Source organism: Capra hircus, chromosome 16 (genome assembly GCF_001704415.2).
Source record: "Capra hircus breed San Clemente chromosome 16, ASM170441v1, whole genome shotgun sequence".
Taxonomy (NCBI): Eukaryota; Metazoa; Chordata; class Mammalia; order Artiodactyla; family Bovidae; genus Capra; species Capra hircus.
In genome coordinates, this window is record NC_030823.1 from 17,894,379 (window position 1) to 17,910,613 (window position 16,235).

Genomic DNA, 16,235 nt, shown 5'->3' on the forward strand with positions numbered 1-16,235 from the left:
TCTGACTTTACTAGTATTGTATCTGCTTTTCCTCTTTCCTTCGCTCTCTCTTTGCCTCTGCCTCTCTCTTTCTGTCTCTATTGCTCTTAAACACACACACACACACACACACACACACACACTCTTTACATCACTCTTATCCTTGTGTTACTGTCTCAGTGATAGAAGCTCAGATCCTAATGGAGATGCAGAGTGCTAGAAATCAGCCACTCTTATTCAATCATAAGACTACTATAGATTTCTGAGATATTACACTTGAAAATATTCATGTTTTAAGGTTTGATATCAGATTTAATTATTTTAGGGAGTGCCTTTTGACCATTCCTTCTGTGAAATTTTAGTATTTAAAAGCCCTGATGGTTTAGGCTAGGTTAAGAGAATTGAATTGAGGGATCCTTCTTCTTTCTTCACTGATCAGCACAGCTCACAAAAACCTCCTTGCCGTGCTTATATTATACTTCTCCCAATGACCACCATCTTGCTATCCTTGTTTCCAAAATCTTTGCAAGTTTCTGTGAACCATCTCACAAACTTCTTAAAGATTGCCACTTTCTGGTACGGTGCTCATTTAAAATGAGAATGATCTGGTTGGCTACAGTTTGGATGGTCATCATCAATCAGGATGCTATCTAGCCTGAACTTTTGAAACAATCCAAGTATGTTGTGAACAGGCTCACAAAAGGTGTTTCTCTCCTTTATGAACATATGGTATACACACATGTTAAGTGGTTTCACAATAGCTCTGCTGGTTATATCAAGATAGGTCCTTCAATCTTTCAATAATGTTTTTAATCACAAGCTTTAAAGCACAATTGTTTTTACCTTGAAATTCTTAAAAATCTGTTATGAGACAGAAATAAGAGATTAATGGAGATCTTGCAAAAAAAAGATAAATGGCACCACCAGAATACCACAAAACTGGGGGAAAAATTAATTGAACCTATACTTTTGATAAATATTTATTTTTTGCAGAAGAAAAATGCATACTAGTTTAAGCTGTCATTATACTAACCTACATCCTATTTTTCATATTATTAGTAATACATAATGTGGTAGTTTATATTCAAAAATAAAACCAGAATGTATATACCTCATGTATTTATCCAGAAATACACCAAGGTTACTATGGTTACGAAAAATCCATTACCTTTGAATACAGAATGAAAAAGTTTGACTTAAACTGTGTGCTATTTATTATAGCAAACATCAACAGCCTTCAGGAGGTTCTCTAACTGGATTCATTTTTCAGTGTCATAACTGACCCACCATTCTACTAGCTTATGGCCTATGCAAGGCAAAAAATTTGAACTGTATGCATTTTTAAATATATTTTGTACTAACTCAAGGTGCTGCCTTTGACTTTTAATGCTTCATATTTAAGAGAAAGAAGAAAAGCATTCCAGCCACCTAGATGCTAAGTGGTGCCTGAATTGAAATGAATTTACTTTGACCTGTATCCAGCGTGGTGGCAAGATTCTTTTTTTTTTTTTTTAAACACATAGCAGAAGAATGTTAGTTCTATGTGGAAACTTAAAGGGAAGCTACAAATAAATGGAGTAAGAGTGAGAAAAAAAGTTGACACCTTGAATATTTAGGAGGGGATATTAAGCCAAGTTATTGAAAAAGTTTTTTATGGTATAGAAGGCAAGGAATTGTAAATAGTGCAGATGCTTATAACCAGAAAAAATGGTATGAAATAGCTCTTAAACAAGTTTCAAAACGAATCCTCATCCCTACTAAATTTTTGCTCATCAAGACTATGAGTAATCAAATCAAAGTAAAATATGTCACTAATCATCATACAAAAAGTATGCAGTAAATAAGGAGTTAAACATGCAAATAAAATAATATTTTCAACTTGTAAAACTGTCAAAGACATAAGGACATAACATTCACTTCTGATGAACTTTTCTGGAAAACAATGAAAAATGCATATCAAATATTCTGAAAAAGTTTCCTACCTTTGACTTAGCTATTTCCCTTTTAGAGATCTAGCAAACAAAGATTAATGTATGATAATATGTATCACAAAACATTTAAAACAGAGATAAATCAGGAACTTTTGGATTTTTAAGTGGCTAAATGCATGAGTGTATATCCATAAAATAGAATACAGCAAAATATTTCTAGAAAAACCCTTCATGCTATGGGATGTATTCATAATAAGGGAACATGCAAGGATTCCAAATTTTACATTATAGTTCAATTTTGTTAAAAAGAATAAAGTTCTAGAAGGGATTACATCAAATATTAGAGTGTCTATCTGTAAGATGGGATATCTGCATGTTTTAAATTATCTTCAGTAAACGTGTCATTTTTATAACTAAAAACTGCTATCAATTATTTCTCCAACCTAGATGAATGCATCTTCCATTTCTCAGTCTCTCTATGAATTGACATTTCAGCACTGGAGAGATTCATTTTAGTGATCCTACAGTCTCGCTATTACTGACAGCACCAGCCCTCATGGGAAAGGATAGAAGTTCCATCTGCAAACTACTTAGCATGGAAAGAACATTATGCCACAACAATCCAGACAGCAAGACAGGCCATGAGCACCAACTGCATCATAATACATTATATGATGGAACATGGCAGGATTTAAAGCATGTGTAGACGCTAAAGCGAGACCCAATGACAAGAGCAGTATCCTCCATCAGCTTGTTCCGGTGCTGTGCTTAGTCACTCAGTTATGTCCAACTCTTTGCGACCCCGTAGACTGCAGCCCACCAGGCTCCTCTATCCATGGGGATTCTCCAGTCAAGAGTACTGGAGTGGGTTGCCATGCCCTCCTTCAGAGGATCTTCCCAACCCAGGGATTGAACCCAGGTCTCCCACATTGTAGGCTGATTATTTACCAACTGAGCCATCAGGGAACTCGCAGCTTGATACTGGCTCACTTCAAACAGCCAGATTCCCTCTCCCATTCTGTCTTTTCTGTGATTTTGAGTGGGCAGGTGGACTTTGGAAAATAAATAACAAAAATTTAGTGTATACTGCAAGTATAAAATCTTAGAGTTGAAAGAGATCTCAAGGGCCATTATATTCATCTTGCATGCAAGTTGTGGAATCTCAAGAAAAGTGAGCACTCAGCCTTTGCTAATAGAGAAAACACTCACTTCAGGATGCTGTTATGAACTCAAAATTATGTTTTCCAAGATTTGCATATTAAAACCTTAACCCTCAATGTGACTATATTTGGAGGTAGGGCTTTTGAAGAATTGCTGAAGGTTCATTGGGGTTATAATGATAGGTCCCTAATCCAATGGTTCTGATGCTCCTACAGCAAAAGGAAGAGGCAGCAGGGGTGCACCCAGAAGACCACGTGAAGCACAGGGAGAAGCTGGCGGTCTGCAAGTTAAGGAGACAGGCCCCAAGAGAAACCGAACCTACCAGCACCTTAATCTTGAACCTCTAGCCTCCAAAACGGTGAGAAATAAATTTCTGTTGTTCAAGTCTTCCAGTCTATGGTATTTGATTATGGATGCCTTAGAAGATCAACACAGGTGCTCAGGGTTTTTAAACCAGCTGCCAGCTCCCTTTCTGAGTTGTGATAAATAATAAAATGTGTCCAATAAGTAGAATGCATAGAAGTGAGAAAAATGGGCTTTGACTCCAGATAGACTCAGATTTGAAACAGTTCTTCCAGTTGCTGACTAGGATTTCTTGACATCTCTGGGCCTCAGTTATAACACTTGAATCATCATGTACAACTTTAACCTATTATATTGTTTTGATTTAATGCCTCTCCTTAGTGATTAACATTGCATTCCCACTGTGCTTTGTATCTTCTGACATTTGGAGATAAAAGCAACAAGTAATATAGGTGTTTGTAAGATGCCTGGAGGAATTAGGAAAAAAATGCTGAGTCTTATCAGATAAAAGCCTTCATCAAAAAAATCTACAAACAATAAATGCTAAAGAGGGCGTGGAGAAAAGGAAACCCTCCTACATTATTGGTAAGAATGCAAATTGGTGCAGCCACTAAGGAGAGCAATATGCTCTTGCTGCTGCTAAGTCACTTCAGTCGTGTCCGACTCTGTGTGACCCCATAGACGGCAGCCCACCAGACTCCCCCATCCCTGGGATTCTCCAGGCAAGAATGCTGGAGTGGGTTGCCATTTCCTTCTCCAATGCATGAAAGTGAAAAGCAAAAGGGAAGTTGCTCAGTCGCATCCGACTCTTCGCAACCCCATGGACTGCAGCCCACCAGGCTCCTCCATCCATGGGATTTTCCAGGCAAGAGTACTGGAGTGGGGTGCCATCACCTTCTCTGAGGAGAGCAATATGGAGGTTCCTTAAAAAACTAAGTATAGAACTACCAAATGACCCAGAAATTCCACTCCTGGCATATACCTGGAGAAAATAACTCAAAAAAGATACCAGCACCTCAATGTTCATCGCAGCACTATTTACAATATCCCAGACATGGAAGCAGCCTAAATGTCTGTCAACAGTGAAATGGATAAAGAAGATGTGGTACGTATATCACTCAGCCATAAAGGAATGAAACGGTGCCATTTACAGACAAAAGGATGAACCTAGAGACTCACAGAGAGTGAAGTAAGTCAGAAAGAGAAAAACAAATATTGCATATTAATGCATATATATGAAATCAAGAAAAATGGTACAGATGAAACTTTTTGCAAAGCAGAAATAAACACACAGACAGAAATAACAAATTATGGACACCAGGGGGGTGGAAGGTGGGGTAGTGGGATGAATTCGGAGATTGGAATTGATATATACACAATATTGAAACTTTGTATAAGACAGAGAACTAATGAGGACCCACTGTATAACACAGAGAACTCTACTCAGTACTCTGCGGTAACCTAAATGGGAAGGAAATCCAAAAGAGAGGGGATATATGTATACATATAACTGAATCATTTCACTGTACAACACTATAAAGCATCTATACTCCAATAAAAATTAAAAAAAACATCTACCTAAAGGATGAAAACCATTGAAGAAGCCATTATCATTGTAACAAGAAAAGATGGTTATGGACTCTGTAAAAATACCCCACTTTCTTATAGTTGAGGCATCTATTACACCATGCTAACATTTGCCACGAGCTTTCGATGCAGGTATATAGTTACGTGGGTCTGTTAAGGATTCATGACAACATAATTTAGTATCATTTTTTTAGGTGGTATGAGAAAGCAGTTTGAATGGCTCAGAGGTTAAAGCATCTGCCTGCAATGCGGGAGACCTGGGTTCTATACCTGGGTCGGGAAGATCCCCTGGAGAAGGAAACAGCAACCCACTCCAGTATTCTTGCCTGGAGAATCCCATGGATGGTGGGCTACAGTCCACGGGGTCGCAAAGAGTTGGACACGACTGAGCGACTTCACTTCACTCTCTTCCCCATCCTGTTCGTTCTCTGGCTTTGTAGCGCCACCTTATGTGGCGTTTTATACATTTTGGAAATCTTCAAGGTCCACACTCTGAGACCCGCCATCAGCCACACCACTTCCCTGTAGACGAGGTCAGCACTCACTTTGCACAGGGAAGGGGTCTTGGTCTCTTTTTCTTGGGTTTCTACATTTCCTCCCATCTTTTCCCTATTGTTTTTTCTTTCCCATCCTGTTCCTGCTCTTCACCCCGTTGTGATCATCTTTCTTTGTTCCCAGGCGTCATTTGACTTCATTCATCCCCTTATTCTCTACCGTCTCTGAGATCAGTGGGGAAATGCAGTCATGAACAAGACAGACACAGCCCTGTCCTCATGATGCTCATGGTTTCATGGGGCAAAACGATAAGCAAACAGGCAGCCTAGTGCAAACCAAAAAGTGAGGTGGGCATAAAGGTAGTCAGTGAGCACACAGGGTTACACCTGACTTACACATGCTGTTCCCCGAAGACTTCTTGTAGGAAGTGTCCACAGTGTGCCTGAAAGCTGTGCTGTCCCCATTACACATGATGATACAGCTGGTCCTAATAAGTGCTTTGCATAATATTTATTAAGACATGGGTAAGGTTCATTCCAAGATGTGTTTTCATTTCTACTGAAATAAATTCTGTGGCCAATAACTTTTAGTTAAAATAATGCCTTCAGATATTCCTAGGGCAAGGGTAATCTATTTTTAGTTTACTTTTAGTATTTATTTTTTAGTTTTCTTGACTAAGTGTACTTTACTCAGAACATGCTAAGTATTTTATCTATAGTTTTATTTCTCTTCAAAATCCTGAAAGTTTCAGTTATCTCCATTTAATAGTTTCAGAAACCAAGCTTTAATATTTACATAACTTGTTTTAAGATCATATTCTCTTCATCATAACTAGGATGCCTGAGATGGTGTCAAAGTCTAACTCTCATAGGCTGTGTGGTCTTGAGCAAGTTGCTTAACCTCTCTGTGCCTCAATTTTCTCATTCGTAAAATAGGAGTATTGATAATACCTACCTTACAGAATAAGTATTACAGAATTCTATCCAAGTATGATGAATAGAATATAAAAGCAATAGTTCTCGTGCTTTGAGGCCTCTCAGACTAGAGGACACAAAAGTGTGAGCTCTGAAAATGCAATTGGGTGGATGAAAGACCCAGCCCTGTCCCAATACTCCTCTTTCCTATGTCTGTATGTGCTGCCATAAAGTCGTGAGCACCAAGGTGGGGAATGGAGTACCGTGTTTGGCTGATTCTCTGTTACAGCCTTAGTGTGTGCACACTCAGTCACTTCAGTCATGTTTGACTCTTTGCGACCCTGTGGACTGTAGCTCACCAAGCTCGTCTGTCCATGGGATTCTTCAAGCAAGAATACTGGAGTGAGTTGCCATGCCTTTCTCCATACAACCTTAGTACCTGGCACTAATGTGAAAGAGTGAATTCATTAAAAATTAATCATGTTTCTGATTCTAACTTGTTGTAACCTTTCATGAAGACTTTTAATATCTCTAACACCTCAGTTTTCCATCAACCCATATTTGATTAATGATGTCTCACCTAGTAGTCACATACAGCATCTAAAATATCATAATACATAAGCCTATAATTACTATACACATATAAACATGATTCAGACTCCAGACAACACACATAATATAGACCTCTTGTGTTTCACAAGGTTTTGAGCAATTTCTTTTTCTCAAGTGTCCTGACACTTTATAATATAACATGGGCAGGTATACCATGTTTCTTCCCAAATGGTCTAAAATTCAGGCCACACTGAGTCACACTTCTGAGTCTTAAGATCATTCCACATTCATGAGGGTTTTAAAGGGGTTAACATGTGTCAGTGGCATTTGTTTGAAATGACGTCACTACCTCAGTTGAACTGACATGACATCATCATTGCATTGTGAGTGTGGCTGGGGACCACACTGGGTCCCAGCTTCAATCCTGTGATCAATAGGAGGCAGAGGAATCATATGCTGAGCTCTTTGTGTTGATACATTTCCAAAGCCCCCTCTGCACCCCTCTGAGTAAAGGTATGTTAGTAGAAGGATTCAGGTAAGAAACAGGGTCAAAAGTAGAGAAAACACAGTAAGACAGCCTTGGGGGAAGGAAGTCAACACAAGCCCTTTTCTGTTTTTCAAGCTTTGGCTTCACTGTCAGTGCAACATAACCACAAAGATCATGGAAGCTGAAAGATTTAACAGGAGACAAAGCTTAGTAACCCAACTTTTAAATCTGCATTCTCAGATAGCTATAAATTATAGTTTATAGTTATCTTACATTTATTAGTTTGGAAGTACATATACTTTAATAGAGACTACAACTACTTACTAATACCTACAGAAGTCTTACCTGTGACTGTGTAGTTCTCTCCATTGCCTGAGTAGATTAGCATCCCATCCATATATAAAGAGTACTGAGTTATAATACCATTAGCTTTTTGGGGTGGATTCCAGGAGAGTAACAAAGAATGGGGAAGGGATTTGGCTACTGGTGGCTGAACCTGTTGTGGGGCTGTGGGGAAAATAAAAAGACTTATTCATTATAATTTTAGTTTGCATTTCTAATTTAAACTTTTCAGACCCAAACCAATAAACCATGGAATAAACGTGACATCCCATGCATGGAAATGTCCCTGATTTGAGAGCATCTTATCAGTAATTGCTTTAGTACTAAATACTTGTCTTGAATTTATGAAAATTTGCATCAACCATAAATAGTGAGTATTTATATTTTATATTAGTTCACTTGACTGATGCTTGTGTTACTTCATCAATAGTATTACTAACCCGTAATCTTTACTTGGGGCTATGCCTTTCAAAGCAAACTAAACAGAATCCCTACCCTTGAGGAGCTTTTGATCTAATGTGAACAATGCTAAGTGGCCCATAATTGATATACAAAACCTATTAGCAGCCATAAAAATAAAACACAGCATAAATTAAATTTATTATACATGAAAACTATATTGTGTTTTTTTTTAATAAAGGGTGTCTGTCCATTTCCAATAAATTGGAGTCTCAGAAACTAAAAAAAAAAAAAAAAACCTTTTAGAAAATGATCATAACCATAACCTATAGCTTGGTAAGTTGGTAATAAATTTAAGAAAAATCTAGAAATTGGGAAATTGGGAAATAACAAGAAGGAAACGGTGAACTGGAGGAGTAGGAATCCCTCTGGGATCAAGTTGTGAAGTAGATTTGGAGGGTACAAGGAGAAGGAAATGGCAACCCACTCCAGTACTGTTGCCTAGAAATTCCCATGGACAGAGGAGCCTGGTGCAGGCCACTGTCCATGGGGTCTCAAAGAGTCGGACACGACTGAGCGACTTCACTTTCTTTCTTTCTTTCAGGTAAAACCTGGTCAGAGAGTATAGTGTATGAAGAGAAAACGGTGAGATACAGGATGATCTGTGCCATATTGGAGTTGGTAGAAGTAATTAGAAAAGGGGATGATTATACGTGCCTCAGCAGAAACAAAGACATTAAGAAAAAGTGCTAGCATTGGTAGACCAGATGGAGTGAATGTTGAGAAAACACAGAACATGGGTCACCAATGCTATAGTCCAGGTGAGAGGGTTCTGGTGAGGTCAGGTGCAAGCATGAAGAACAAAGGGTCACAGAAGGGTTTTACAAACTTCTGTCTTCTGTCCTGGTTATATCAGATGGACCATTGTCTTTCTTTACACATCTTCTCTGTGAGTGGTTCTTAACTTTAAGGATTTAAAAGAGGTGGGATGGGGTAGGGGGGATGAGAAGGGGGGAAAGGGAATGGTTGGATACTGAAATAGAGAGACTGGGGACTCTTTCCCCCTAAAGATCAACCTTTTAAATCTCCTGAATAACTTTACAGCTAGACAGTCAGAGAAATGTGTAACCCGTCTTATCTCGGAGAGAGAAATACGAAGTAACAATGCTTTAAATGTTTTGAGAGCTGTTATTTCTTGAAGAGATGTGTTCTGATGCTTGAGCAAAGCTTTCACTTTGGAGTGCTAAAATATTTTCTCTTTCCCACTGCCTTCCTAATGTAAGCTTTCTGAAACATTAATTTATGCCAACAGTTTGCAAGCTCCACATACAACAAAAGTGAGACTTGAATCAGAAGGAGCCAGGCCATGATTAATAATGCCTCGATTGGCGTTTGGAGGTTCCATCACACTGAAATAATTGTTACCCGTGCTGGTGTTTAGCAGTTAAAAGAGACCATGGAAATCAACCGTTTGATTCTCAATTTCATACTGTGCCATACAATCAATTCTTTTTAGTCAGACTGTCTCTAGATTTACTTCTGAGCCATAGTAAAATGAGGAAGCTTTCATTAATCTTTCAGATGCTTCATATTAATGACAAGGCTCTTGCATGAACAATGTAACAGCAATTAAAAAGCCCATTAATCTGCATTACCGCTATTAAAGATGCATGTCATTAAAGGGTATGGAGTTTGATTCATTTTCGCACCCCCCCAAAAAATGGAGCAATTATGGCCTGGCAATGCACTTTGTCATCAAATTAGGTTGGGGTTTTCTAGCAAATGGCCTTGCAGTATTTAGCTCTTCTCCTATTTTATTATTCATGACTGAAATGTGGAAGTCAAGACCTTTGAAATTACTTTACCTTCTTGTGGAGTAGAGATGTTCAATGCATGCAAGCTCTCGGTACAGCCAGCCAAAGTGCAAGCAGCTAGGGTTACTGCATAGTTTTTGAAGGGTAGCAAGCCTGTCAATATGCCTGTAATAAAAGGGGACAAAGAGAGGTTTGCATATTTACCATAAGCCATGAAGAGTATTGCCTGTGTGTATACGTGTGAGATAAAAAGGTAGAGACACAGAGGATAAAAAAACAAAAACATATGCTTCTTAAATCCATTTCCCTGCCCATGTGTTGATTGAATTCAGCGCCTAGTGAGAAAAAATTGTGAGACTGACTTCTTGTTAAGACAGTTTTAAATAGCATTTTCCCCATCGTGCCTCTCAGGACCCGAATGCCCTGAGATGTTTCTCCTGAAAAACTGGGGAGTTCCACACACAGTTCACAGAGCAGAACTCAGTGTATCTGATAGTAAAGACAGCCACCATCCCATTCTGGATCCTAGTTCTCCTGGAGAAACAAAACTACTTCATTTTCTTTTACCTCGCATTTTTCAACCGTGTTTAGCTAGAGATTCCATCTTAAGTGACATCTATTAACACATGTTAGGAGATGCTACTCCCAAGAGTGATTTCATTATTTTAACAGTAGGATACATGTATACAAACTATTTATTCATGTTGCAGCTAAAACGAATATGCAAATCAACACAGTTGAACAATTAGCCAATTAGATAATTATGCTTTTGTACTTCTCCTTGCAAAATTATTAGTTTATTTAATTAAGACACCTGCCTTAAACAGAAGCATTGCCCACAGAACTGTTGAATTAACCTGATTTGGTGGTGGATATGTAAGATTTGTTTGGCAATTAAAGGTGCCTGCAGAAATGAAAGCACATTTTGTTTACTGGTGTTTGTAACTAAGACAGAAGCTCTTTATTTAGTTAAGCCCCTGAATTAAAGAAGTATCAAAACTATCATTTGTGTATTTGCTCACCCATGTTTTTGTTGTGGCTTTTAGAGCTGTTTTTATCCCCAGTCACATGGATTGTCATCATTCTTACAAAAAGATGGTCTACTCATGGTATCCTTTCATTGAGTAAACTTTGATTCTTTTAATGTGACAGACAGCTTTCATCATTCAACAACAAATTTTAAAATGCATGTTTGCCTATTCCCTTTCCCTGATAGAAAGGATTAACAAATTAAAAGAGCAAAGACCAGGATGAAGTGAAGACCACAGTCACTGTTTGCTCTGGCCCTTCACACTGGCCCTGGGTCCCCAGTGTTGCCTGTAAGTCTTGAATCTAGCAGCTCCCCCACGCATCCCGCTGGGCCATGCAACCCTCTCGGCTGCACCTGGCACCACCATGCTCGCCCAGGGCCAAAGAAGTCAGCAAGCCAACGAAATGACACACAACGCGTGTGACCATCTCATGCCAAAGGCAGCTCCGATTTCAAAACACCTTCACGTTGTCTCTGCTGTCCCTCACTCCTGCCACTGCGGCTGTCATTTCTTCTTGAATCTCCCAGATCATGACCCACATTCTAAACTCACTTTTTAAACAGGGATTATTTCTCTTCTTCCAAAAATCTTAAAGGAAGGCTTCCAGCATACATCTGCATCTTCAACATATAGGGATTTGGGAATTAAGAGCAATGATGCTTGGGAAAGACTGCTTGGGTCCAGATGCCAATTCTACTACTGGTTTATGGTATGGGTTTGGGCAGGTTGATCAGATTTCTGTGCCTTAGTCTTCTAAGGCACTGCAGATAAATAATAACAGCACCTGTCTTGGAGGAGAGGTCTCACAGAAATAATACAGTATCATGGGGCTATTACAATATTAATCTCAAAGTGTTACTATCAGGATTAAATAAGTTTAGGAATATAATGTTCTCAATACTGAGACATCGGAGGACAGAACTCTAGCACAGTGCCATGGCACCCAGAGCTATGTTGTCACTGTGATCCAGTTTCTGCCTGCACGCTGCTATTAAACACTGATTTTTATCTTTTAAAGATCACTCAGTTCAATTCTCCTTCCCTGGTGGCTCACAGGTTAAAGCGTCTGTCTGGAATGTGGGAGACCAGGGTTCAATCCCTGGGTCAGGAAGATCCCCTGGAGAAGGAAATGGAACCCCACTCCATTATTCTTGCCTGGAGAATCCCATGGAGGGAGGAGCCTGGTAGGCTACAGTCCATGGGGTCACAAAGAGTCAGATACAACTGAGCGACTTCACTTCACTTTCAGTTCAGTTCAGTTCAGTTCAGTCCTCAGTTGTGTCCAACTCTCTATAACCCAATGGATTACAGCACACCAGGCTTCCCTGTCCATCACCAACTCCCAGAGATTATTCAAACTCAAGATCATTGAGTCAGTGATGTCATTCAACCATCTCATCCTCTATCATCCCCTTTTCCTTCCACTTTCAATCTTTCCCAGCATTGGGGTCTTTTCAAATTAATCAGTTCTATGCATCAGGAGGCCAAAGTATTAGAGTTTCAGTATCAGCATGAGTCCTTCCAATGAGTAGTCAGGACTGATTTCCTGTAGGATAGACTGGTTGGATCTCCTTGCAGTCCAAGGGACTCTCAAGAGTCTTCTCCAACACACAGTTCAAAAGCATCAATTCTTTGGTGCTCAGTGTTTTTTATAGTACAACTCTCACATCCATATATGACTACTGGAAAACAATAGCTTTGACTAGACAGACCTTTGTTGGCAAAGTAATGTCTCTGCTTTTTAATATGCTGTCCAGGTTGGTCATAACTTTTCTTCCAAGGAGTAAGCATCTTTTAATTTCATGGCAGTCAGCATTTGCAGTAATTTTGGAGCTCCTCAAAATAAAGTCTGTTACTGTTTCCACTGTTTCCCCATCTATTTGACATGAAGTGATGGGACAAGATGTCATACTGTTAGTTTTCTGAATGTTGAGTTTTAAACCAACTTATTCACTCTCCTCTTTCACTTTCATCAAGAGGCTTTAGGATGGACTGGTTGGATCTCCTTGCAGTTCAAGGGAAGTTCCTCTTCACTTTCTGCTATAAGTGTGGTATAATCTGCATATCTGAGGTTATTGATATATATTGGCAATCTTGATTCCAGCTTGTGCTCTCTCCAATGCAGCATTTCTCATGATGTACTCTGCATAGAAGTTAAATAAGCAGGGTGACAATATACAGCCTTGATGTACTCCTTTCCTGACTTGGAACCAGTCTGTTGTTCCATGTCCAGTTCTAACTGTTGCTTCCTGACCTGCATACAGATTTCTCAGGAGGCAGGTCAGGTGGTCTGGTATTCCCTTCTCTTTCAGAATTTTCCACAGTTTGTTGTGATCCACATAGTCAAAGGCTTTGGTATAGTCAATAAGGCAGAAGTAGATGTTTTTCTGGAACTCTCTTGCTTTTTGATGATCAAACAGATGTTGGTAATTTGATCTCTGGTTCCTCTGCCTTTTCAAAATCCAGTTTGAACATCTGGAAGTTCATGGTACATGTATTGTTGAAGCCAGGCTTGGAGAATTTTTAGCATTACTTTAGTAGCATGTGAGATGAGTGCAATTGTGTGGTAGTTTGAGCATTCTTTGACATTGTCTTTCTTTGGGATTGGAATGAAAACTGACCTTTCCAGTCCTGTGGCCACTGCTGAGTCTTCCTAATTTGCTGGCATATTGAGTGCAGCACCTTCACAGCATCATCTTTTAGGATTTGAAATAGCTCAGCTGGAATTCCATCACCTTCACTAGCTTTGTTTGCAGTGATGCTTCCTAAGGTCCACTTGACTTCACATTCCAGAATGTCTGGCTCTAGCTGAGTGATCACACCATCGTGATTATCTGGGTCTTGAATATCCTTTTGTACAGTTCTTCTGTGTATTCTTGCCACCTCTTCTTAATATCTTCTGCTTCTGTTAGGTCCATACCATTTCTGTCCTTTATTTTGCCCATATTTACATGAAATTCTTCTTTGGTATCTCTAATTTTCTTGAAGAGATCTCTAGTCTTTCCCATTCTATTCTTTCCCTCCATTTCTTTGCACTGATCACTGAGGAAGGCTTTCTTATCTCTCCTTGCTATTCTTTGGAACTCTCCATTCAAATGGGTATATCTTTCCTTTTCTCCTTTGCTTTTTGCTTCCTTTCTTTTCACAGCTATTTGTAAGGCCTCTTCAGACAACCATTTTGCTGTTTTGCATTTATTTTTCTTGGGGATGGTCTTGATCACTGCCTCCTGTACAACGTCACGAACCTCCGTCCATAATTCTTCAGGCACTCTGTCTATCAGATCTAAGCCTGTGAATCTATTTGTCACTTCTATTGTATAGTCGTAAGTGATTTAATTTAGGTCATACCTGAATGGTCTAATGGTTTTCCCTACTTACTTTAAGTCTGAATTTGGCAATAAGGAGTTCATGATCTGAGCCACAGTCAGCTTCTGGTCTTGTTTTTTCTTACTGTACACAGCTTCTCCATCTTTGGCTGCAAAGAATATAATCAATCTGATTTCGTTATTGACCATCTGGTGATGTACATGTGTAGAGTCTTCTCTTGTGTTTGCTATGCCTAGTGCATTCTCTTGGCAAAACTCTATTAGCCTTTGCCCTCTACATTCTGAACTCCAAGGTAAATTTGACTGCTAGTCCAGGTATTTCTTGACTTCTCACTTTTTAAAGGTCACTAGTGATCCCTTCCACACTAGACCATGTAACTCTTCTTCTATCCTTATTCGATCCTGAGTCTACTTATTGGACTTCGCCTCCCTCAGGTGCCCTCTCCGCCACTGAATTCTTAGAGTTCTGAATTAATGCCCCTTGCTTTCTTTGGCCAGCTCATCTTCCTTTCACAGTCTCTTAGATAGCTTTTTTATTCTTTTTGAAAATTGGGTGTGTAGACCTCTCTCTTCATCTGAACACCTGCCTTTATTAGTTCATTAAGCCTCGTGTTGTAGCTCTATCTGTAGACTTCATCTCTCTCCTCCAAGCTCTAGTTCTTCATTTCTGCTCACAAGACATGTTATCCTACCTAGATATTCAAATATGAATAACATTTCACTTTCAACCTGCCCCAATCCAGACCTGATAACCAAAACTATTTGCAAGCTTCATCTTTCCCATTTCTTTTTTAAAAATATTTTATTGGAGTATAGTTGACTTACAATGTTTTGTTAATTTCAGGTATACAGCAAAGTAAATCATTTATACATATACATTTATCCACTCTTTTTTAGATTCTTTTCCCATATAGTTTATTATACAATATTGTAGTAGAGTTCCCTGTCCAATATAGTAAGTCCTTATTACTTATTTTATATATAATACTATGTATATGTTAATCATGGATGGGTCTAGAGATTATTATACTACATGAAGTTAGACAGAGAAAGACAAATAACATATAGTATCACTTAGACATGCAATCTAAAAAAAAATGATATAAATGAACTTATTTACAAAACAGAATCACAGATTTAGAAAACAACTGCACAGATACCAAAGGTGAAAAAGCAGGGGTGGAATAAATTAGGAGATTGGGACAACCATATATACAGTATTACCATTTTCCCTACTCTTAATGCCTCCATCATCAACTGTAAATCCTGATCAAAATTAAGGTATCCTTGTAAGACAAATCCTAGCCATTTTATCTTTTGAAAACCTTTGGTATTTGTCTCATCTTTGCTATTGCCAAGTTCAAATCTATTGCAAGTATAAATAAGATAAATTGCTCATCTGAATTAGTATAATGCCATACTAACTCCAACCAGTCCATTCTAAAGGAAATCAGCCTTGGGTGTTCTTTGGAAGGAATGATGCTAAAGCTGAAACTCCAGTACTTTGGCCACCTCATGTGAAGAGCTGACTTATTGGAAAAGACTGATGCTGGGAGGGATTGGGGGCAGGAGGAAAAGGGGACGACAGAAGATGAGATGGCTGGACGGCATCACCCACTCAATGGACATGAGTTTGAGTGAACTCTGGGAGTTGGTGATGGACAGGGAGGCCTGGCGTGCTGCGATTCATGGGGTCGCAAATAGTCGGACACAACTGAGCGACTGAACTGAACTGAACTGATATGAAATGAACACTAACAAGAAATTAATCAGCCCCAGAAAGTGAAAGTTTTAATACTATAGTGAACAAGAAAATGCTTTATGACATGAGATTAGTTTCTCTTGGTCATCACTGCACAACCTAGGTTGCACTGCCTCTCACAGGTGGCCCTAACTTAGCTGGGGCAAAGGTAT

The 16,235-nt window shown here is 39.1% G+C and overlaps 1 protein-coding gene across 1 annotated transcript in view; it reads right to left on the bottom strand.

Annotated features, from left to right (window-relative positions):
- USH2A (usherin) overlaps positions 1 to 16,235 on the bottom strand; it is a 935,662-nt gene that overhangs the window by 478,205 nt on the left and 441,222 nt on the right. The window contains exons 31-32 of the mRNA XM_005690572.2: positions 10,016 to 10,129; positions 7,755 to 7,916 (exon numbers count right to left, since the gene is read on the bottom strand). Coding sequence (XP_005690629.2) covers positions 7,755 to 7,916; positions 10,016 to 10,129 — 276 coding nt within the window. The remainder of the gene's footprint in view (positions 1 to 7,754; positions 7,917 to 10,015; positions 10,130 to 16,235) is intronic.